Genomic DNA, 23,298 nt, shown 5'->3' with positions numbered 1-23,298 from the left:
TGCTGGTGCGTGCGTGTACACCCGCTAACATATGTGCTCATTTTCTCACCGCTGCAGGATTTGAGATATTTCAAGTCAGAGAAAACATCACGAGGGATTCTTCAGGAGGGGTGGAGGGACACACAGGACCCCATCATGTGCTCATACAAACTGGTCACTGTCAAGTTTGAGGTGTGGGGTCTGCAGACACGCGTGGAGCAGTTTGTACATAAGGTGAGAGGTCACGGGAAGTCTTGGATCCTCCTTATATGTACCTTCACTGTGTTATGGAGACATTAGCCAGCTGCTGTAGGGGGTAAATTTCTCCTCTCCTGCCTCCTTGAGCTTCAATAGTTCTGTCCTTTGTTGTCCTTAAGGTGATTCGGGATGTGCTGCTGCTGGGACACAGGCAGGCATTTGCCTGGGTGGATGAGTGGATCGGTACGTCCATTTTCTTTTTCTACACTTCTACACTGGTGTTGGTGTTACGGGTCACGACTTAATTACTCCGTTGGCCTCCAGAGCTGGAGCGACTGTGTCTAAAGATGCAGCAAATATTTTGTTAATCATCCATCCTCAGTAGCCAAACCTTCACTGTCAGGCAAGAGCCACCTGTCCAACATCTCAAACTGCCTCTGAATCATCAACAGCGGCAAGAATCAATCAATTCATTTAGTTCTAGATGGCACCAATCCTAATTTGACAAGTGGTTCTCAGCTATTATTTTATTTTATTATTATACTTATGGCAGAAGGAATCAGCCAGAATTGCAGGTACAAACAATTGTCTAATAATGTATTTTGAAGTTTTGAATCCCCAACTGTGCTGTGATATGAGTGTATCTGCTGACCAGTGCTCAACAACCCTGCATCGAACCCTGTCACCGTCAGCTGTGCTGTTCCTCTCCTTTTCACCACTAACCACTAACACTCCCTGAGCCGGGCCCAATCTCGCCCCGCCCCGCCTGCTTGAAGCAGACCATAAATCACCTGACATGGAGTGCTTTTCTACTCCTTTCTTCTACTTTTCCATGTGCTGAATCAGTCTTTTGGCAGGGAAGCTTTGCCTTTGACCTGTGCAGTCATTAGCTCTTTCTGTTATGGCTCAGATTTGCTCCCATTTCTACCTCATCTCAAGTCTCCATCACTGAAAATTAGCTCCTCAGAAACTAAACACTACTTACCGACCTATTGCAAACTCATCTCCTTTCCTCCCCTTTAACCCCCAGAGTTTATTTGTGGAGGTGTTGCCAATGTATCGATCCTGGTTCTACTCCCTCTCCCCTTTTTCCAGATATGACTTTGGATGATGTGCGGGATTATGAGAGAAACATGCATGAGAAAACCAACATTAAAGTTGTAAATTACCATGAACAGCAAGAGCATTCCTCACCCAAACCATCATCTCTGGATGACATAGAGATCCATGACAAAGCAAGTGTATGTCCCTTTTCATTGTCTCTTTCTTTCATCACATTTATCTGGTGTTTGTGAACGATGTGTCCGTCTGTAATGTGCTGTGTTATAGAACAGGTGGAGGTTTATGTGCCCCACCTACCCACAGGCCACTGGGCTTTGGGTGGATTAAACATAGATCACCTGACCAGGATAAATAACGAAGTTGCTAAGCTAAAGTGTGATGGCTGGTGAGTGTGGGCCCAGGTGCTAACGAGGGAGGGAAGCTGAGGAACAAAGGCAAGAAGGTCAAAATCATTAATCCAACAGGAAGCGGGAGGTCAACGCAAAACCGGCTTCAAGGCAACCAGACAAGCAGGGAGCAGCCAGAAATCCATCAACAAAGATCAAACCGGTCAAACTCAAGAGGCAAACAAAAAGGGCTAAGACACAGAGACAATCTGGCAGTGGGGGCGGTTTAAATAGACCAAACAAGACACAGGTGAAACACAAGTAATCAACTTGGGGGAAGGGGGAGAACTGGCTGCAACACCGGGACAGGGACCAGCGCTGTTTCCGAAACCACACACTCGTTCCCTATTCACTACTCACGACATGGGGGACGTGGATTGAGTGAACTACGCAGTGCGCTGAATTTAAAATGATCATTCGGACACTATGGCGCACGCAAAAATGACGCCATGGTGTCCCATAATAATTACGACCCCGGTCGACGGTAAAGGTGGCCGGGTCCATTTAATTATTTTAACCCATCCGAAATACATTCAGCGGTCATTTTATGAAAATGCAATATTTTACCCTATAATTAACTTTATGTAATAAATAGAATATTAATGTCAATAATAGTAAAATAATAATTACTTATTACATAAAATAATTGGTGTCCCTTGACATTTTCAAGCCAAGACGTGATGGCACATTCTCAGGTCATATTCTGCTGCAGGGAAAACATTTAATAAAAGCAATTTTTCATCAAAAAATGGCTCCAGAGCTACTTTGTAAATATTCTTTTACTGAGATCCTGTCGCCTGGTGAGGAACAGACGATTCCGAAGAACAATTTTAAGTGAGGGAGTGGGGGGGGGCAGTGAAGGTTGATTGATTTTTTTTTTGCACATTTATGTTGTAATATTTTAGAATGATCATATTGGACCCCTACTGAAAACAACTGTAAACTACACATTGATTTCTTATTTCCCAAAAATGTCATATATCAAACCGCAGTGGAAATTACGTTAAAAAAATGTATCCAATCAGCCTTTACGGGATCACGTGATACCGTAAAGGCTGATGGGATACAGTTCCGAGTTAGGGTGCATCAGTTGTATGCTACTTTTCGCAGTGCATTGTGGGATACATTGAGTGCACTACATAGGGTACAGCGACGCTCACTAAGAATTCGGGCACCATTTCAAAATGGCGTCCACACTATTGAGTGCACTATGTAGGGTAAAGGGGGTGGTTTCGGACACAGCAAAGGACTTTCGAGACTTTCAACAGGAAGTGTACAGGAAAACGGGTCCGACCCCCCCACCCCCACCCCCATATACCCCCCAATAGTCTGAGTTTAAAACATTTTGCAGAGTTTTGAGGTGCAGTCCAAATGCAAACCATCCGGATTTTTTTAAGTATCAAATTAAAACTTCCTGTGGAGTTTGAGAGAAGGACAAGAGTGTGTACTAAATTTGACCATGTGATCCAAAATGTAAAGGGACTCCTATGCTGTCAGCAACGTTTACCTAAAATTGTTTGACTTGATCTTTTCCCAATCCAGACATGACCATGGACGAGGTGAGAGAGTTTGAGCGGGACATCCAGGAGGCTACCAACCAGAAGATTGGTATATTCCCCCCGTCGATCTCCATCAACAAGACGCCGCTGTCCTCCTGCGCCCTCACCGGTCCTGCCAGTGCTCCCTCTACCCCCATGTGCACCGACGCCCCTGAGTCCCTTTCTGTCCCCAAAGATCGCCCCCGAAAAAAGTCCGCTCCCGAAACCTTGACCCTCCCCGAACCCGTCTCGAGCAGCGTCCCTCAGGGCTCTGACCTAAGCACATTGCCAATTTCAAATCACCTTCAGTCATCCACACCTTCCTCCGCCAGCTCATTTGCTGAAGTGGATGAGCAGTAGAGGGACCCTGAAGTCTTCCCTTACTGACCCTCAGATCCAGATGAAGCTAGCATAACCTCAGATTTCAATGGGGAGACTTTCTCTGGCCTCCCCCGACACTGAACGACTCCCCATTATAGCGTTGGACAGGACAGTCGCACTAGACCTCCTCATCTGTGTCATTAACACCACCCTGGCAGCTGGAATCTCAGCCACCCTGATGTGGCTGAATTCTGCATTTTGCTAATCAAAAATCGCAATCAAAAAAAAGAGAGCCTCCGCGTTGGCCTTCAATCACAAACGTATTATCGTTCTTAGTATTTGCTTTGCCTTTATCTCTCCAATTCCTGTACTACGACGTACTTGCCTTAATGCCACAGAGCCAGTGATGTTATTTTGATATTTTCGCTTTACAATATGGGCAACTAGCAGAAGTGTTACATCTGTGGAAATTAGGTGAGGAAAACCGGCCCGATCAGTAGCTCTCAGGCTTCCCTGCAGAGCAGATTCCAGCCATCTTTTCCGTCTTGATTCGGAATTACCCTGCCGATGCAAGATCAGTACAATCACATAAAGGTAATGTTCACACCTCAGGTCTGCCTCACCCTGGTCGGCTAATTCGCCAAAGACAGGGTCCTACCCTCTTCCTTCCTTAAACTGCCACATTTCATACCTCCGCGGAAGTTACCACACAAAAACTCGGGCCTGCAGCGTTCGTATCTACTTACCTTTGGAATGTTTACACATGAGGAGGGTTGAAGGATAACAAGACATCGTAGTTCAAGTTGATATTCTCCCGTTAGCCTGTTAGCTTCATGATGACAACATGAAATCAGCTGTCGCTTTTCTTGTAGTCCAGCAAAGCGACGGCAAATTGTAAAATACCCGAAACCGATGCTGAGACGGGGCAAATGTAGGAAGAAGACTGGAGATTTCTTTTTTTGTCTGTTTGTTTTAAGCGTCAGCTGTTGTCTGTGCAGAGAGGAAGAAGAAAGGTTTGACTGGAGACGAGCACATGCATCAAGCTGACTTGAGAATGTGCCTCGCCGGCCGTGGGAGGTGCTGCTCGCCAAGGTCAAGCCGGTTCTTTGGAAAGATGTGGAAAACGTTGCTTTGCTTGATCCGTTATTTGTGACAGAGGAACAAATGTACCTGAAGAAGGACTCGCTGGTGAAGCCGCTATTCCTGAAGAACCATCAGATGATAAGAAGCTTTTATATGCTGCATGGGAATGCTCGCTCCATATATCCATCCACCTTAGGTGGAATTCTGTGTATATGCTGTAAATGACTGGATTGGTACAGTATATTTACTAATAAGGCTGTATGAAATAATGATTCTGGATGAGATTTTGACTGAAATATTAGCATGTCCACAGATTATAGTTCCAAAAAGTCTCAGCTCAGTGCCTCTGCATGCAGCTACAGACGAGTGTGTTGTGACTGCTTATATGTCAAACCTTCAGCATCCACAAACAAGTGGATTTAAACCTTCCATCGGATTTCTTTTTGGGGTCCCCCACACCCCCTAACCCAGATGTTACATTTCACAAGGACAAATAGTCTGTAGCTCTGATCATAGGTGGGTAAATAATCCTAAGTGCATTTACAGACTGATGCTCCAGGTTCAGAGTGGAACGGTGGCAGGAAACTCACAATACCTTGAAAATTCTGAGATTTTATTCAAAGGTTAAGGTTCTTTTGCGTGATGTTTTGACCTGAATCACAGCAGCACCATCTCACATTCTTAATAAGGCTTCAGTAAGAAACACTTTTTTCTCCACTGATTATGTTTTCTTTTGCAACTCGCTTCGTTTTTGCCACCGTTGCCCCTTTTTTTTTGACAGCGTCGTTTGTTTGTCTGAGATTACGAAGCCCTTTAAGCCCTTTAAAGTGAGGTCACAGAGATGGTCGGAGAGATTTTGCCATAATATACAATTATGTTGTTACGACGGCGTCGAGTTTCACACAGGTTTTGCTAAATCGTCTTCAAATCAAAGTGCTGTAGCTTTTAATCTGGAACTGTAGCTTTCGTCTTTGCCTTTGGAGACTCCGGTGGTGTTGGAACAGTTGTTGGCCCTCTATAGTTGACACAATAACCCTTTATCAGGAAAACAGAGATGCAGGGGTGTGGTGGATCTATAGTGGGCTTAAAAAACATGCAAAATAAGTGGTGTGACATAAACTTCTACTCTGTTTAAAAGAGTAACATTGTAGTAATTGTAAATACTTCAGCTGATGAATAGGTTGTTTTTTTTGCTGATGTTGTGTTTTAGAGTCAGGTGGATCTTCTCTGGTGTTTTGTTTCAGATCGCAGACGTGTTGAAGTCTAATGGTAAAGTCATCTTTCGACGGGAGCGAACGCAGCTAAATTCGCTCTTCTCGAAGATTCCTCATCATGGCAATGCACTTTTGACCCTCCGGTCGCCGCGGTGACCGCGCAGGAGAGAAAATATTTGTACAGAAGTTCAAAATCAACATTACAATGTGGATTCTTAGTGGTTGTTTTTGATGTTTACTTGCGAAGCTCTTCAGTGGCTCTTTAGTTGTCTTTTGAGTTATTAAGTAGTAATTATCTCTATTTTTGTGGTTTCTGTATGGTTTAAGGATCTAAATCATTGTTTGGTTGGAGAAACGGACCAAGATTTTCACCCCCCCCCCCCCCCCCCATGACTAAGTTAGGCCAAGCTGTTGTGTTTTCTCCTGATCACCAGGATCCATCTCAAGAGCAGAAGCTCACTGAGGTCACTCCAGATCAGCCCTGCCTGGTTCTTTTAGCCTTAGCCTGTTGCGTCAGAGAGTCCTTGGTCCCGCTGTTCCATATTCCAGGTTATTCTTCACTGTATTTGCTACATTTTTACTGCTTTTACACATTCAGTTGGTTCTTGGTTGTCATGCTTGTTTGACTTTTTCTGATGTAGAGGAATAAAGTTCACTAGTCATCAGAACTGTGTCGTTATTCGTCCATGTATCCTTCCACCAGAGCTCAGTGAACACAAGTAGTACGTTTGTTGATCAGATTTTAATTAATTCCAAGCAGACTTTATTTAATTGGATCGGATTATGTGAAGAGAAGGTCAAAGAGTAACTGAAGTGGATCAACATACAAGGAATTCTAAAAACTGCTTTTAAGTGAAAACAATATAATTCACTGTTTATGGATGAATCATTGGGGGATATAAACCGAAACGTGCACATTTGTTCATGTACACAGAAAACAGCAGAACCAACAAAGAAAAGATGAACGTAACATTTTAAAGCTACTTCACATCCCAAAGGAGAAAGGCTGAAACAGTTATCCACAACCAGAGAGATCTGCTCAGATTGGGCCCTGCATTGGAGACAGCAGCTGAGGTCACAGGGGCCACTGTGCTGGTGCTGCTGGTGCTACTGGTGCTGGTGCTGGTGCTGGTGCTGGTGCTGGTGCTGCTGGTGCTGGTGCTGGTGCTGGTGCTGGCCGATCCCACACACCTCCCCACATTTCCTGCTCGGTCTACTGCAGCCAGCTCTACACTGTCTGAACAGCAAGAAGCGTTGTAGGTGGCCACGGTTATGTTTTCCCCTCCTGCTCCGACCGCGCTGCTGATATTCAGGGTGCCATTTCCCTTTTGGACGGTGACTGTTCTAATGCCCGTCCCATTGATGCCATCGGTGAAATTAGCGATGAACTCCCAGTGAGCCGACGCACAGTATGTCAAAGATGAGTTACAGCTCGTTGATAAGCTGACTACCTGACACACAGGGCGGGTGACATCAGTTGCCTGGATACAGAAAAACACCATGAAAGGGGAAAAAATACAAAAACAGACAGCTTAATCACAAGAAACAATGAAAACATTGAGGAAATTGTGGTTTCGAGGCAGGTTAGGTAGGAAAAGTCCTAAATCAAACAGAAGAATGCTGTGGGAGCCAAGACTCGCATCTAGAGACGACTATTATTAGCTCACACCTGCAGAGACACAAACCATTGTTGCTCGCTGACATCTGCTATTGAAGGGAGAGGTTAAAAGCAGACAAGAAGTTTCACCATAACCAGTCTAGATATATATTTTTATATTTAAAATAACATATAATACCTTGGCAGCTACTAAAAACCGGAGCACAGCGTAGTTGATGTCTGTGCCGGCAGCGTCTTGGACTTCAATGGTGAGAGTCACATCTGTTCCAGAAGAGGCCCCGGCTGGTACCGTCATGTTCACAGTGCCGTTTGCTGCGCCCCCGCTGCCCGCTGCTATGTTGATGGAACTGGGCGACAGTAAAGTGTAGCTGCGGTCATTGGTAGCCTTCACGGTGAGTGTCTCCACAGCAGAGCTGCCGGTTCCGGTGGAGGTCGTGGTGACTGTGAACTGGACTGAAACGCTCGCTCCTGGTTCTATGCTAATGGTGTCAGCTTGGGCCTGAAACAGACAAGAAAGTTGAGCGGAACCAAGCTCAGACATGTTTTTTTTACCATGTGTTGTTGCGGATATGCACGTTTGAGAGGTCTGTCCATCTAGGCCGTGTGATGATGATGAAAATTAATAAATGAGGATATTTCAAATTTTGCTAACATTACACAGCGAGCTAAGATAATAGCTTTGGGATGCATTTGCAGTACTCATTTATAAAAAAAAAAAAAGGTCCTAATGAAGATTTGGAAATAGAGCCGACATGATAAGTGAACAGTTCGGTCCAGCAGGAAAACTGAGCTCACAGTCAGAGTGATGCCAGAGGTCTTGATCTGTGTGGAGGCCTGTCTCTGGAAGATGGCTGGCGTTGACCTAGAAGTGGAGCTGTTGTCCTCGCCCCTCAGGTGGACCACATATTCTCCAGAGGGAACATCAGTGAATGTCACCAGGAAGGTGCCACTGTCCAGTGGCTGGAGAGCACGGCCAGAAATTGGAGTGACATTTATTTATTACATCGAACCATCACATGTCAACAATAAGGTCTTCATCAGAAGAGGAAAACATCAACCTATGCCAGCTTGGGAATTGATAAACAGGACATTGAGAGGCAAGGATTTTGTTTTTATGGCTTGAGACGTGCCTGCAGTGTCCCATTGACCTCCGTTTCACTTGAACTGTCAACCAGAGTGACCTCTGTGACCTTTACTTTGTCGCTTTCTGTGACAGTGACCAGAAGACTCATATTACCACCTGAGATTGATGACAAAAGAGAAGAAAAAACAAAACATAGGTACATGTTGAGTCCATAAACTGTTCAAACAATGTAGTGTAGAGTTGGTCTGTATATTTGATATGAGAGTCTGACCTGAGAGAGGACGTCCATCCTTTAAACTGAGATCTCCATGGGGGCCTTCACGAGCATCCACAAGATAAAAAATAAAGTTCACAGAACTTTGACCTAGCAACACACACAAAAATCTGAGTTATGTCAGCATTCAAATCTAAAGATGGTGATTGCATCAGTGCTATTTTGGTGCTTGGGACGCCCAGCTTCCCTCAACAATACAATACAGCACTTCTCCATATCAGACCCCCCCCCCTCCCCGGAACTCACAACCCAAAATATGACCTAAATGTATGGTTTTAAAGTCTGGTTCCAGGCGCTAGCATTCTCTCCCTGTTCCAATTAAATGTGTTATTATTGCTAATGATGTTATTTCATTTTCGTTTTAGTTTCACTTTAAATGGCAGCAGCAATGGTTGCACTGGTCCAACCAGTCTGGTCTGTCAACCACAAAAATTGCAGAAACTTGGCAGAAGTAGAGCAATGACTCCCGCAGCAAACATTCAAAACTCAACGCCTTCACCTGGACGTGAGAAGAGCTGGACAAGAACAAAGCTCCAGACGCGCGCTGCCACTGACCTGTGACCTTGACAGAATAGCTGTTAAACGAATCCACCTGGATCTTCCAGGATCCTGTCCGACCGCCGGGATGGATCCTTAACCGATGCAGATTTCCAGCCACGCTGATGGAGGCCAGCGGACCGCTGGACTGACCGGAGCTCTGGGTCACTCCTGCGAACCAGATGGGAACATGTGATCAATGCTGACATGTTGAGAAAGTGACCTCGGGCGACGGGAGACACCACCTGAGGGGTCGGTGAGGTTAAAAGTGAGGGGCGGGAATCCTGTGATGTAGATGGTCACGTTGATTAAAGAGCTGTCGACGGTGAAAGTAAACTGGTCGGGCCTCCCGGGATTCCGTACGACCTGAAAAACTGTCACCTGGAAGACAGAAACGCAATCGTTATCAACCTGCTGCATCCAATAGGATGGTGTTCCGCCCCGGTCTGCTTCACGTGCACGCACCACAGCCCCGGCCGAGGAATCTTCTATTATTCCTGTTGCCAGAGGGAGGTCCGACTTGGAGACCTGAACAGCCTGTCCCCCAGAGGCCTGAGCTAGGTCGTAGTACAGCCGCACGTCTGACAGTCTCATTGTGGGTGAATTTTCACCCTGAGGGCTTCTGGAGACCCTTCGAAGGACATCTGTTATCATGAAATTCACCTATAATGTAAAGATAAGAAAGGCCGCTTGAGAATAAGCTTTAGTGAGGACTGAGCAGTTACTAAGAACCACCCTGTGGATCCCAGTGAGATTGAGCATGAGTTGTCGTACCACAGACTTGGAGCTCTCGATCAGAGCCGTCACGGTGCTTTTCAGGTAAGCATCTTTAGCTGGAGCATCCGTAAAAACAAAGATCTCAGAGGAGGGCGGAGCTGCTGTCAGAGCCAGCTGTCAGTCCCAGATGTGACCAGAAAAGAAAAAAAGGTGCCTATCATAAAGTTTCTACGCCACAAATATCTGTGTTCATAAAAAAAAAATCCAGAGATTTTTATTTTCAGGCCATAATACCAAATAAATCGGACCTTTTAAGATGTGCTGTTGGCTGCCTGAACCATGAATATCGAGCTAATGAGCCATCTATAAAGTATCTAATTTAACGATATGGAGATGCTTTTGAAGGTTTTATTTTCATATTATTGAAATGAGTCGCAGTGTGGCGTTATTATACCAGTGTGGTTGCAATTATGTTAATAAGTAAATTAAAGTCATCATCCTCAAGATGTATTTGTCCTTTAAATTGTTATTTGGGACATTTGTAAAAGGCATGTGCTCAGGTATGTCTTAAAATGTTGTTTTAGACAGACAGACAGAGACAGACAGACTGACTGACTGACTGACTGACAGACTGACTCACCTGCAGTCCAGACAAGCTCAACTCTGGAGCGTCTCCACCACCTGTTGCAGTCAGGTTTTTGATGCTCTCTTTGAAGACATCAGCCTTTGTTGTCCTTATCAAGGGTCCAAAATCTGTCAAAGTAAATGACAAAAAATGTGTATAATAATAACACTTTAATGAGCTGCCATTTCATGTGACGTTCACAGATGTGCGGACGGAGGTCAACAGTCACGATCTGCAGCCATGGCAGCACCTGGGTCGTTGAAGGGTACCAGGATGTAGGCAGAAGGCTCCTGCTCGGTTCCTTGCTTGCGATCAATAATGTCTAAAGACACTCGTTTAGCTTCGGCGATGTCATCGCTCATGCTGCCTGTGGTGTCGATGACAAAACAGAGCGCAGAAGCCTGGGAGAGACCCATCAACCTGCAAGAGAGGACAGAGGATGGTGACGTCAGAGGCCCACGAGGAGAATGGACCCGGGACACGTTCTGTCGTGTAGCTTCTTACTGCAGGAATCTCCTGTCTCCCACAGCGTCTCTGAGCTCCTCCAGCAGGTCCATCGTAGCGAGAACAGCCAAATCGGCCGCCTTGGGGTGGAGCGAGCCGTGATTGGATTTAACTTTGTCCTTATTGATGCCCCCCACAGGGTCAGTTCTGCTTGTCCTGTCGAAGAACCCACCATGGCTGCATTTGCCTTACAGCCAGTGGGGAGATTTGTGTTTGGCGCACTGTCACAAAGTCACGCTTTGTTCAAAAGATGCAGCAGATGTCTTTAAATTACCTGGAGGCTTTTTTGAGGAGAAGAGACTGAAGTACCCTGAAGTCAGCAGTCCTTGCTTCAGCAGCTCAGGCAGGACATTGTCCTCACAGTTGTCCCCTTTGCAGTTTCTACAGGTTGGAGTATTTATGTCTGCAGTGAAGGCAACACAGGGAGTATCAGCATGCACCATCAGATAAATGTGCTGCCACGTCCTCATTCAGGTAAAACAACGGCAAGCGGCACATCTGACCTGCCAGCATGTCGAGAGTCTGCTCGGAATTGATCAGAGCACCGTAAGGAATGTTGTTCCCCAACTCCACCCAGTTGCTGTGGCTGTAGAAGTCCTTCAAACAAAGAACAGCAACTACTTTCATTACTATTTGTTTCTTTTGACAGTGCATATTCTCCAACACACACACTTTTATGGCTACCTCCCTAACCCCCTACCCTACCCCTCCACTTAACCTTAACCTAAACTTTAAAAAAAACAAAAAAAAAACTTAACCCACACTAAAATGGCCTCACTTTAACATTCAAACTTGAACACAGGAGCCCGAAACGTGAAATCTCACCTGCAGGGTGTGAAATATTGCCCCAAGAGTCAATCTTCCAGCAACGAAGTTCTCCAGCTGCACGCTCTCATCTACTGACTTCATACCTCAAGAAAAGGAAAGTCCGCATGAACAGGAAGCAGTCGGGCGGTTTTCGTTAAAAACCAGCTATGATACCGACCTGCTGTGATGATATCCCGTCCTGCCTGAAATGTCTCATCATCAAAATGATGCCTGGCACTCAACATAAAAACATAGTCCACTGCTGCGTTGCTTAAGTATACCTCTGCGATGGAGAGGTGGAAGCCGACGGTAGAGCGGAAAGAAGAGGAGGCACCTGCATAGCAGGCCTTCTCCACATCTCCAGCCGACAGGCTGTCATCAATCTGAAGACAATCGAAGACACAAACACAGGTGTCCCTGCCATCAAAGTTCCAGTATGGATTCCACACCAGAATATTTCCAGTCCAGAGGACCTAAACTGATGATATTCATCTAAGGAATTTAAAATGACTGGCCACCTTTGAATGGCGGGACAACCCATCAATAAACAAAAACCCACTTGTGTCCAACTCACAGTCAGAGTGAAGTCCCGTCCTGCTGATGCAGCGATGCCTCGGCATACTTCGGCAGTCTTCCTGAGGATGGCCCTCTGGGTGATCACACGGTGAGTGATGGATCCAGGTGAGAGGAGGGGTATGAAGCCGTGAAGGAAGCCCGGCAGGAGGACAAACATCAATGCCAGCAGCATATCTGCACCTGTGGCGGACTCGCGGTCCTCACTGCGACACAACAGGAAACAAAGTGAAGAGGAGATGACTGGACGTTAACCAAGTGGAAAATAAACCTCAGGGGAGGAAGATGAAGAGATAGAAGGAAGTAAAGATGTGACTCAGTTTAATTTTTTACAGCAATGGGTTGAAAGTGGCTGACGTTACTTTCAACTTTTTAATCCAACAATTAACAGTTTCCTCAACAAAACAACCTTGTGATTGGATTAGATATCATCTCTCTGTGTGTGGCGCTTTCTATTTTAGTTGCCATGGAGACTGTGGACTGGATTTAGACAGCAGTTTGCCGTCTCAACGCATCCACTCACTCAGAACTTTTGAAAGTTGAATTTTCTTTCCTTTTTTTTAATTGACCACCTTGAAAAGTAAATATAAAAAACTTGAAATCTCTCTCACCTGTGTGCGTTGTTGTGCGCCTCGCTCCAGTTTTGCTCACACAGGTAGACGCTGATGTGTTTCTGCTGACAATACACAGGTACCCTTATTTTTTCTCTTGCAGTCACAATAGCTGTGCTGGAAAAGAATCCAGCATATCTGGCCCTCTGTCTCTCTTTCTCAAGAAACACTCTTCATGGCAGAACCCAAAGTATTTAAATATGTAACCGAGTAGTTTGTTGGTGAATAAGCAAGTTAATATCGCTGGATCTTGTTTGTATTTTCTTATATTGTGTTAAAATAAATGATTTCTTGAAATAAGAAACAAGTTGAAATAAGTCTGCATCTCAACATAGAGTCCAGCTATTGAGCTGCGTCATGAAATTACAGAAGAATGTGTTTAAGATTAAATTGTAAAGATACATTCCTCAGTTATCAACATACAGTAAGGACATGCACACACACACACACACACATACACACACACACACACACACACACGTGCGTGCGTGCGTGCGCACAGTTACAGAGCAAAGGTGAACTTGATGATCACTGGAGTGTGAAGTCCATGAAGTTGTCTTTCCTTTCCTTTCCTTTCCTTTCCTTTCCTTTCCTTTCCTTTCCTTTCGTGATCCTTGGGATGCTGTGTGTGTGTGTGTGTGTGTGTGTGTGTGTGTGTGTGTACTGGGACATACATTTTCTGGGGTCAGCACCTCATCAGGAAGAGAAAACGCTTATTATAATGTTTTCCACCACAATTTCGAGCAGCGTAATAAAATCATCCTGTAGTTCTTAAACTAAAACAAATCCACATGACATGAATGTTTTTGTTTTGTTTTTTAAAAAAAGAAATGTTTTCTCTCAAAAACCTGCATTGGCTTGATTGCAGACTAATTGTGTGAGCAAATGGTGCGTTCGTGTGCAGGTGTGTGTGTGTGTGTGTGCGTGTGTGTGTGCGTGCGTGCGTGTGTGACCCATGCCAGGGTCCGAGGTTTCCTGTGTGTCCAGATCCCTGCTTTTGTTCTCTCTCCCCCACCTGTCGCTCTTATTACGCTCACCTGGGCAGGAGACTGGAGGAAGCACCTGGACCAGCTGCAGCCAATCACCAATCAGCTCTCCTTAAAAGGCCGGCTCTGGCGTCCCTCCTGTTCCAGATGTTTCCACATGTTATATCTGTGCCAGCATCAGTTGTCTCATGACAGTGGTAGTGTTCATCTCCTGCGGTTTCTCTTTTTCTGGGGGGGGTTTAATCAACTCATGTTTCTGACTTTTGAAGAGAATTGTGTTTGCTTTTTGTATATGTTTCTGTTTTCTGTTACAGTTAGTTTAGAAGTTAAGGATAATATAGGTAATCATTAGCAAGAGTAAAAACAATAAGTAGTCAGTTGACCCTCCCTTGACATAACTGTTGTTTGGATAATTGTAATCAGGGGAGACAGTCAGGCTGAAAGTGTTAAACAAACATCGTAAAACTGGACAGCATAGTTTAGTGGTGTTGATTTATCTGCAGGAAGAATGTGAACTTTGATCTGGCTATCTGTGAAACAGTTAAAAACAATGGAGAACAAGGACGATGCCAGCATCCAATGGAACTGGAAGAAGAAGACGAGGTCATCCAATCAGAATACAACATAGGACTGGATTAGCATCAGTAATTTGCCTATGTGTGTCCATAAAAGACTGGGTCAAGACAATTAACTTTGTTATTGTAGGGTTTTGAACTGGCCCGGAACTCCGTGATATTTGTATCTTGAATCGGTTCTATTTGCTAAATACATTTTACAGAGAGAAATTGTCATTTTTCTTCTTGAACTCTTCATTCAAAGAACACGCGGATCAGCAGTAACACACTTTAGTGTATAGCGATCCAATAATTTAACGTATGTTTTTTCTCATCGTTTTTGCCACCGTTGCCCCTTTTTTTTGACAGTGTCGTTTGTTTGTCTGAGATTACGAAGCCCTTTAAGCCCTTTAAAGTGAGGTCACAGAGATGGTCGGAGAGATTTTGCCATAATATACAATTATGTTGTTACGACGGCGTCGAGTTTCACACAGGTTTTGCTAAATCGTCTTCAAATCAAAGTGCTGTAGCTTTTAATCTGGAACTGTAGCTTTCGTCTTTGCCTTTGGAGACTCCGGTGGTGTTGGAACAGTTGTTGGCCCTCTATAGTTGACATAATAACTCTTTATCAGGAAAACAGAGATGCAGGGGTGTGGTGGATCTATAGTGGGCTTAAAAAACATGCAAAATAAGTGGTGTGACATAAACTTCTACTCTGTTTAAAAGAGTAACATTGTAGTAATTGTAAATACTTCAGCTGATGAATAGGTTGTTTTTTTTCCTGATGTTGTGTTTTAGAGTCAGGTGGATCTTCTCTGGTGTTTTGTTTCAGATCGCAGACGTGTTGAAGTCTAATGGTAAAGTCATCTTTCGACGGGAGCGAACGCAGCTAAATTCGCTCTTCTCGAAGATTCCTCATCATGGCAATGCACTTTTGACCCTCCGGTCGCCGCGGTGACCGCGCAGGAGAGAAAATATTTGTACAGAAGTTCAAAATCAACATGACAATGTGGATTCTTAGTGGTTGTTTTTGATGTTTACTTGCGAAGCTCTTCAGTGGCTCTTTAGTTGTCTTTTGAGTTATTAAGTAGTAATTATCTCTATTTTTGTGGTTTCTGTATGGTTTAAGGATCTAAATCATTGTTTGGTTGGAGAAACGGACCAAGATTTTCAACCCCCCCCATGACTAAGTTAGGCCAAGCTGTTGTGTTTTCTCCTGATCACCAGGATCCATCTCAAGAGCAGAAGCTCACTGAGGGAAGTCCAGATCAGCCCTGCCTGGTTCTTTTAGCCTTAGCCTGTTGCGTCAGAGAGTCCTTGGTCCCGCTGTTCCATATTCCAGGTTATTCTTCACTGTATTTGCTACATTTTTACTGCTTTTACACATTCAGTTGGTTCTTGGTTGTCATGCTTGTTTGACTTTTTCTGATGTAGAGGAATAAAGTTCACTAGTCATCAGAACTGTGTCGTTATTCGTCCATGTATCCTTCCACCAGAGCTCAGTGAACACAAGTAGTACGTTTGTTGATCAGATTTAATTCCAAGCAGACTTTATTTAATTGGATCGGATTGTGTGAAGAGAAGGTCAAAGAGTAACTGAAGTGGATCAACATACAGGGAATTCTAAAAACTGCTTTTAAGTGAAAACAATATAATTCACTGTTTATGGATGAATCATTGGGGGATATAAACCGAAACGTGCACATTTGTTCATGTACAGTGATCCCTCGGAGTTGCGTTCCAAAATTAACACGCGAAAAGTGAAATCCGTGAAGTAGTCAGCTTTATTTTTTTTTTTATTATTTTACAATGCAATACTAAACTATAGAATGAAACCAAAAATCAAAACCTGTTTTAAAGCCCAGAATTTGTTTAAAACAATTTTAATATAGTAATACAAGGTTGGAAACATTGTCACTCGCGTATTTCCCAGTCCCAGCTGAGCCTCTTCGTCCTGACTCCGCTCCGCTGGAGCATCTGTTTCTACTGAAGGCACAGGAGTCTTTCTCCGAGAGAAGAACATTGTTATGGGTACTTGTTGGCGCTCTCTCTTTTTCTGAGCAAGAAGATTTTTATAAACGGATATGCCACCTTCGATTATATTTGAGAACTGCAATGAACGACTCGCAAAAAAAAAAAAAAAAAAAAAAAAAAAAAATCCGTGAAGCAGCGAAGCCGTGAAAGATGAAACGCGATATAGCGAGGGATCACTGTACACAGAAAACAGCAGAACCAACAAAGAAAAGATGAATGTAACGTTTTAAAGCTACTTCACATACCAAAGGAGAAAGGCTGAAACCATTATCTACAACCAGAGAGATCTGCTCAGATTGGGCCCTGCATTGGAGACGCAGCTGGGGTCACAGGGGCCACTGTTCTGGTGCTGCTCTGCTTGGCCGATCCCACACACCTCCCCACATTTCCTGCTCGGTCTACTGCAGCCAGCTCTACACTGTCTGAACAGCAAGAAGCGTTGTAGGTGGCCACGGTTATGTTTTCCCCTCCTGCTCCGACCGCGCTGCTGATATTCAGGGTGCCATTTCCCTTTAGGACGGTGACTGTTCTAATGCCCGTCCCGTTGATGCCATCGGTGAAATTAGCGATGAACTCCCAGTGAGCTGACGCACAGTATGTCAAAGATGAGTTACAGCTCGTTGATAAGCTGACTACCTGACACACAGGGCGGGTGACATCAGTTGCCTGGATACAGAAAAACACCATGAAAGGGGAAAAAGACAAAAACAGACAGCTTAATCACGAGAAACAATGAAAACATTGAGGAAATTGTGGTTTCGAGGCAGGTTAGGTAGGAAAAGTCCTAAAATCAAACAGAAGAATGCTGTGGGAGCCAAGACTCGCATCTAGAGACGACTATTAGCTCACACCTGCAGAGACACAAACCATTGTTGCTCGCTGACGTCTGCTATTGAAGGGAGAGGTTAAAAGCAGACAAGAAGTTCCACCATAACCAGTCTAGATATATATTTTTATATTTAAAATAACATAATACCTTGGCAGCTACTACAAACCGGAGCACAGCATAGTTCATGTCTGTGCCGGCAGCGTTTTGGACTTCAATGGTGAGAGTCACATCTGTTCCAGAAGAGGCCCCGGCTGGTACCGTCATGTTCACAGTGCCGTTTGCTGTGCCCCCGCTGCCCGCTGCTATGTTGATGGAACTGGGCGACAGTAAAGTGTAGTTGCGGTCATTGGTAGCCTTCACGGTGAGTGAGGTGGAGGTCGTGGTGACTGTGAACTGGACTGAAACGCTCGCTCCTGGTTCTATGCTAATGGTGTCAGCTTGGGCCTGAAACAGACAAGAAAGTTGAGCGGAACCAAGCTCAGACATGTTTTTTTAACCATGTGTTGTTGCGGATATGCACGTTTGAGAAGTCGGTCCATCTAGGCTGTGTGATGATGAAAATTAATAAATGAGGATATTTCAAATTTTGCTAACATTACACAGCGAGCTAAGATAATAGCTTTGGAATGCATTTGCAGTACTCATTTATTTAAAAAAAAAAAAAAAAAAAAAAAAAAAGGTCCTAATGAAGATTTGGAAATAGAGCCCGATTTGACAAAAGGTGCCGACATGATAAGTGAACAGTTCGGTCCAGCAGGAAAACTGAGCTCACAGTCAGAGTGATGCCAGAGGTCTTGATCTGTGTGGAGGCCTGTCTCTGGAAGGTGGCTGGCGTTGACCTAGAAGTGGAGCTGTTGTCCTCGCCCCTCAGGTGGACCACATATTCTCCAGAGGGAACATCAGTGAATGTCACCAGGAAGGTGCCACTGTCCAGTGGCTGGAGAGCACGGCCAGAAATTGGAGTGACATTTATTACATCGAACCATCACATGTCAACAATAAGGTCTTCATCAGAAGAGGAAAACATCAACCTATGCCAGCTTGGGAATTGATAAACAGGACATTGAGAGGCAAGGATTTTGTTTTTATGGCTTGAGACGTGCCTGCAGTGTCCCATTGACCTCCGTTTCACTTGAACTGTCAACCAGAGTGACCTCTGTGACCTTTACTTTGTCGCTTTCTGTGACAGTGACCAGAAGACTCATATTACCGCCTGAGATTGATGACAAAAGAGAAGAAAAAACAAAACATAGTTACATGTTGAGTCCATAAACTGTTCAAACAATGTAGTGTAGAGTTGGTGTGTATATTTGATATGAGAGTCTGACCTGAGAGAGGACGTCCATCCTTTAAACTGAGATCTCCATGGGGGCCTTCATGAGCATCCACAAGATAATAATAAAGTTCACAGAACTTTGACCTAGCAACACACACAAAAATCTGAGTTATGTCAGCATTCAAATCTAAAGATGGCGATTACATCAGTGCTATTTTGGTGCTCGGGACGCCCAGCTTCCCTCAACAAGACAATACAGCACTTCTCCATATCAGACCCCCCCGCCCCCTCCCCGGAACTCACAACCCAAAATATGACCTAAATGTATGATTTTAAAGTCTGGTTCCAGGCGCTAGCATTCTCTCCCTGTTCCAATTAACAGTGTTATTATTGCTAATGATGTTATTTCATTTTCTTTTTAGTTTCACTTTAAATGGCAGCAGCAATGGTTGCACTGGTCCAACCAGTCTGGTCTGTCAACCACAAAAATGGCAGAAACTTGGCAGAAGTAGAGCAATGACTCCCGCAGCAAACATTCAAAACTCAACACCTTCACCTGGACGTGAGAAGAGCTGGACGAAAACAAAGCTCCAGACGCGCGCTGCCACTGACCTGTGACCTTGACAGAATAGCTGTTAAACGAATCCACCTGGATCTTCCAGGATCCTGTCTGACCGCCAGGATGGATCCTTAACCGATGCAGATTTCCAGCCACGCCGATGTAGGCCAGCGGACCGCTGGACTGACCGGAGCTCTGGGTCACTCCTGCGAACCAGACGGGAACATGTGATCAATGCTGACATGTTGAGAAAGTGACCTCGGGCGACGGGAGACGCCACCTGAGGGGTCGGTGAGGTTAAAAGTGAGGGGCGGGAATCCTGTGATGTAGATGGTCACGTTGATTAAAGAGCTGTCGACGGTGAAAGTAAACTGGTCGGGCCTCCCGGGATTCCGTACAACCTGAAAAACTGTCACCTGGAAGACAGAAACGCAATCGTTATCAACCTGCTGCATCCAATGCCCCGGTCTGCTTCAAGTGCACGCACCACAGCCCCGTCCGAGCAATCTTCTATTATTCCTGTTGCCAGAGGGAGGTCTGACTTGGAGACCTGAACAGCCTGTCCCCCAGAGGCCTGAGCTAGGTCGTAGTACAGCCGCACGTCTGACAGTCTCATTGTGGGTGAATTTTCACCCTGAAGGCTTCTGGAGACCCTTCGAGGGACATCTGTTATCATGAAATTCACCTATAATGTAAAGATAAGAAAGGCCGCTTGAGAATAAGCTTTAGTGAGGACTGAGCAGTTACTAAGAACCACCCTGTGGATCCCAGTGAGATTGAAATTGAGGGTGGTGAAAGGTGTCATACCACAGACTTGGAGCTCTCGATCAGAGCCGTCACGGTGCTTTTCAGGTAAGCATCTTTAGCTGGAGCATCCGTAAAAACAAAGATCTCAGAGGAGGGCGGAGCTGCTGTCAGAGCCAGCTGTCAGTCCCAGATGTGACCAGAAAAGAAAAAAAGGTGCCTATCATAAAGTTTCTACACCACAAATATCTGTTCATAAAAAATAAAATCCAGAGATTTTTATTTTCAGGCCATAATACCAAATAAATCAGACCTTTTAAGATGTGCTGTTGGCTGCCTGAACCATGAATATTGAGCTAATGAGCCATCTATAAAGTATCTAATTTAACGATACTCACTCACCTGCAGTCCAGACAAGCTCATCTCTGGAGCATCTCCACCACCTGTTGCAGTCAGTTTTTTGATGCTCTCTTTGAAGACATCAGCCTTTGTTGTCCTTATCAAGGGTCCAAAATCTGTCAAAGTAAATTACAAAAAATGTGTATAATATTAACACTTTAATGAGCTGCCATGTCATGTGACGTTCACAGATGTGCGGACGGAGGTCAACAGTCACGATCTGCAGCCGTGGCAGCACCTGGGTCGTTGAAGGGTACCAGGATGTAGGCAGAAGGCTCCTGCTCGGTTCCTTGCTTGCGATCAATAATGTCTAAAGACACTCGTTTAGCTTTGGCGATGTCATTGCTCATGCTGCCTGTGGTGTCGAGGACAAAACAGAGCGCAGAAGCCTGGGAGAGACCCATCAACCTGCAAGAGAGGACAGAGGATGGTGACGTTAGATCATCTGGCACTGGCCCACAAGGAGAATGGACCCGGGACACGTTCTGTTGTGTAGCTTCTTACTGCAGGAATCTCCTGTCTCCCACAGCGACTCTGAGCTCCTCCAGCAGGTCCATCGTAGCGAGAACAGCCAAATCGGCCGCCTTGGGGTGGAGCGAGCCGTGATTGGATTCAACTGTGTCCTTATTGATGCCCCCCACAGGGTCAGTTCTGCTTGTCCTGTCGAAGAACCCACCATGGCTGCATTTGCCTTACAGCCAGTGGGGAGATTTGTGTTTGGCGCACTGTCACACAGTCACGCTTTGTTCAAAAGATGCAGCAGATGTCTTTAAATTACCTCGAGGCTTTTCTGAGGAGAAGAGACTGAAGTACCCTGAAGTCAGCAGTCCTTGCTCCAGCAGCTCAGGCAGGATATTGTCCTCACAGTTGTCCCCTTCGCAGTTTCTACAGGTTGGAGTATTTATGTCTGCAGTGAAGGCAACACAGGGAGTATCAGTATGCACCATCAGATAAATGTGCTGCCACATCCTCGTTCAGGTAACAACGGCGAGTGGCACATCTGACCTGCCAGCGTGTCGAGAGTCTGCTCGGAATTGATCAGAGCACTGTAAGAAATGTTGTTCCCCAACTCCACCCAGTTGCTGTGGCTGTAGAAGTCCTTCAAACAAAGAACAGCAACTACTTTCATTACTATTTGTTTCTTTTGACAGTGCATATTCTCCAACACACACACTTTTATGGCTATCTCCCTAACCCCCTACCCTACCCCTCCACTTAACCTTAACTTACTAAAAAAAAAAAAAAAAAAATAAAAAAAAAAAAAATAAAAAAAATAAACTTAACCCACACTAAAATGGCCTCACTTTAACGTTCAAACTTGAACACAGGAGCCCGAAACGTGAAATCTCACCTGCAGGGTGTGAAATATTGCCCCAAGAGTCAATCTTCCAGCAAAGAAGTTCTCCAGCTGCACGCTCTCGTCTACTGTCTTCATACCTCAAGAAAAGGAAAGTCCGCATGAACAGGAAGCAGTCGGGCGGTTTTCGTTAAAAACCAGCTATGATACCGACCTGCTGTGATGATATCCCGTCCTGCCTGAAATGTCTCATCATCAAAATGATGCCTGGCACTCAACATAAAAACAAGGTCCACTGCTGCGTTTCTGAAGTATACCTCTGCGATGGAGCGCCGGAAGCTGATGGTAGAGCGTAAACGAGAGGAGGCACCTGCATAGCAGGCCCTCCTCACATCTCCAGCCGACAGCCTGTCGTCAATCTGAAGACAATCGAAGACACAAACACAGGTGTCCCTGCCATTAAAGTTCCAGTATGGATTCCACACCAGAATATTTCCAGTCCAGAGGTCCTAAACTGATGATATTCATCTAAGGAATTTAAAATGACTGGCCACCTTTGAATGGCGGGACAACCCATCAATAAACAAAAACCCACTTGTGTCCAACTCACAGTCAGAGTGAAGTCCCGTCCTGCTGATGCAGCGATGTCTCGGCATACTTCGGCAGTCTTCCTGAGGATGGCCCTCCGGGTGATCACACGGTGAGTGATGGATCCAGGTGAGCGGAGGGGTTTGAAGCCGTGAAGGAAGCCCGGCAGGAGGACAAACATCAATGCCAGCAGCATATCTGCACCTGTGGCGGACTCGCGGTCCTCACTGCGACACAACAGGAAACAAAGTGAAGAGGAGATGACTGGACGTTAACCAAGTGGAAAATAAACCTCAGGGGAGGAAGATGAAGAGATAGAAGGAAGTAAAGATGTGACTCAGTTTAATTTTTTACAGCAATGGGTTGAAAGTGGCTGACGTTACTTTCAACTTTTTAATCCAACAATTAACAGTTTCCTCAACAAAACAACCTTGTGATTGGATTAGATATCATCTCTCTGTGTGTGGCACTTTCTATTTTAGTTGCCATGGAGACTGTGGACTGGATTTAGACAGCAGTTTGCCGTCTCAACGCATCCACTCACTCAGAACTTTTGAAAGTTGAATTTTCTTTCCTTTTTTTTTTTAATTGACCACCTTGAAAAGTAAATATAAAAAACTTGAAATCTCTCTCACCTGTGTGCGTTGTTGTGCGCCTCGCACCAGTTTTGCTCACACAGGTAGACGCTGATGTGTTTCTGCTGACAATACACAGGTACCCTTATTTGTTCTCTTGCAGTCACGATTCGCGAGCAAATGGTGCGTTCGTGTGCAGGTGTGCAGGTGTGTGTGCGTCCGTGTGTGTCTCCCTGCCAGGGTCCGAGTTTCCTGTGTGTCCAGACCCCTGCTTTTGTTCTCTCTCCCCCACCTGTCGCTCTTATTACGCTCACCTGGGCAGGAGA

At 45.1% G+C, this 23,298-nt stretch overlaps 3 protein-coding genes across 5 annotated transcripts in view; 1 reads left to right on the top strand and 2 right to left on the bottom strand.

Annotated features, from left to right (window-relative positions):
* Positions 1 to 6,449, top strand: part of LOC130527926 (cytoplasmic phosphatidylinositol transfer protein 1-like) — a 32,072-nt gene extending 25,623 nt beyond the window's left edge. Inside the window, exons 7-9 of the mRNA XM_057036778.1 lie at positions 58 to 213; positions 357 to 420; positions 3,168 to 6,449. Of these exons, the coding sequence (XP_056892758.1) occupies positions 58 to 213; positions 357 to 420; positions 3,168 to 3,523 (576 nt within the window). The 3' untranslated portion in view covers positions 3,524 to 6,449. The remainder of the gene's footprint in view (positions 1 to 57; positions 214 to 356; positions 421 to 3,167) is intronic.
* A 55-nt stretch (positions 6,450 to 6,504) lies between these two features.
* Positions 6,505 to 13,255, bottom strand: LOC130527871 (von Willebrand factor A domain-containing protein 7-like). Of its 3 annotated transcripts, none has more exons than XM_057036666.1 (18): positions 13,132 to 13,255; positions 12,507 to 12,726; positions 12,126 to 12,330; positions 11,966 to 12,051; positions 11,644 to 11,737; positions 11,415 to 11,543; positions 11,141 to 11,327; positions 10,887 to 11,056; positions 10,652 to 10,764; positions 10,069 to 10,185; positions 9,760 to 9,957; positions 9,540 to 9,675; positions 9,313 to 9,465; positions 8,755 to 8,847; positions 8,530 to 8,639; positions 8,195 to 8,359; positions 7,578 to 7,898; positions 6,505 to 7,262 (listed from the first exon to the last, which is right to left on the bottom strand). In XM_057036666.1, the coding sequence occupies exons 2-18, from the start codon at positions 12,693 to 12,695 to the stop codon at positions 6,762 to 6,764; spliced, it is 2,967 nt and encodes a 988-aa protein (XP_056892646.1). In that variant the 5' UTR covers positions 12,696 to 12,726; positions 13,132 to 13,255; the 3' UTR covers positions 6,505 to 6,761. The 3 variants fall into 3 exon arrangements, with proteins under 3 accessions (XP_056892646.1, XP_056892647.1, XP_056892648.1); XM_057036667.1 differs by having other exon boundaries at positions 12,522 to 12,726; XM_057036668.1 differs by lacking the exon at positions 13,132 to 13,255 and having other exon boundaries at positions 11,966 to 12,043; positions 12,522 to 12,694.
* A 3,182-nt stretch (positions 13,256 to 16,437) lies between these two features.
* LOC130527874 (von Willebrand factor A domain-containing protein 7-like) lies at positions 16,438 to 23,236 on the bottom strand. Its single transcript, XM_057036671.1, is given in 19 exon segments — positions 16,438 to 17,371; positions 17,682 to 17,978; positions 18,307 to 18,471; positions 18,638 to 18,747; positions 18,863 to 18,934; positions 18,937 to 18,954; positions 19,423 to 19,575; positions 19,650 to 19,785; positions 19,857 to 20,054; positions 20,177 to 20,293; positions 20,516 to 20,628; positions 20,751 to 20,920; positions 21,017 to 21,203; positions 21,291 to 21,419; positions 21,518 to 21,611; positions 21,864 to 21,949; positions 22,024 to 22,228; positions 22,420 to 22,624; positions 23,033 to 23,236. Coding segments are annotated over 18 exon segments (2,799 nt in total). The 5' UTR covers positions 22,594 to 22,624; positions 23,033 to 23,236; the 3' UTR covers positions 16,438 to 16,996.
* Positions 23,237 to 23,298: the final 62 nt, after the last annotated feature.

The sequence above is a fragment of the Takifugu flavidus genome, chromosome 6 (assembly GCF_003711565.1).
Source record: "Takifugu flavidus isolate HTHZ2018 chromosome 6, ASM371156v2, whole genome shotgun sequence".
Classification (NCBI taxonomy): domain Eukaryota; kingdom Metazoa; phylum Chordata; class Actinopteri; order Tetraodontiformes; family Tetraodontidae; genus Takifugu; species Takifugu flavidus.
The sequence above is the reverse complement of the archived record's forward strand: the minus strand, read 5'-3'. Positions and strand labels throughout refer to the sequence as shown.

What these genes read in the sequence shown, in the direction of transcription:
- LOC130527871 (XM_057036666.1), bottom strand. Translation starts at nt 12,695, where the DNA reads ATGCTGCTGGCATTGATGTTTGTCCTCCTGCCGGGCTTCCTTCACGGC. An exon ending in GGATGGACGTCCTCTCTCAG is followed by an intron (nt 8,640 to 8,754) that starts GTCAGACTCTCA and finishes CATCAATCTCAG; the next exon opens with GTGGTAATATGAGTCTTCTG. An exon ending in GGTTTTTAGTAGCTGCCAAG is followed by an intron (nt 7,263 to 7,577) that starts GTATTATATGTT and finishes TTCTGTATCCAG; the next exon opens with GCAACTGATGTCACCCGCCC.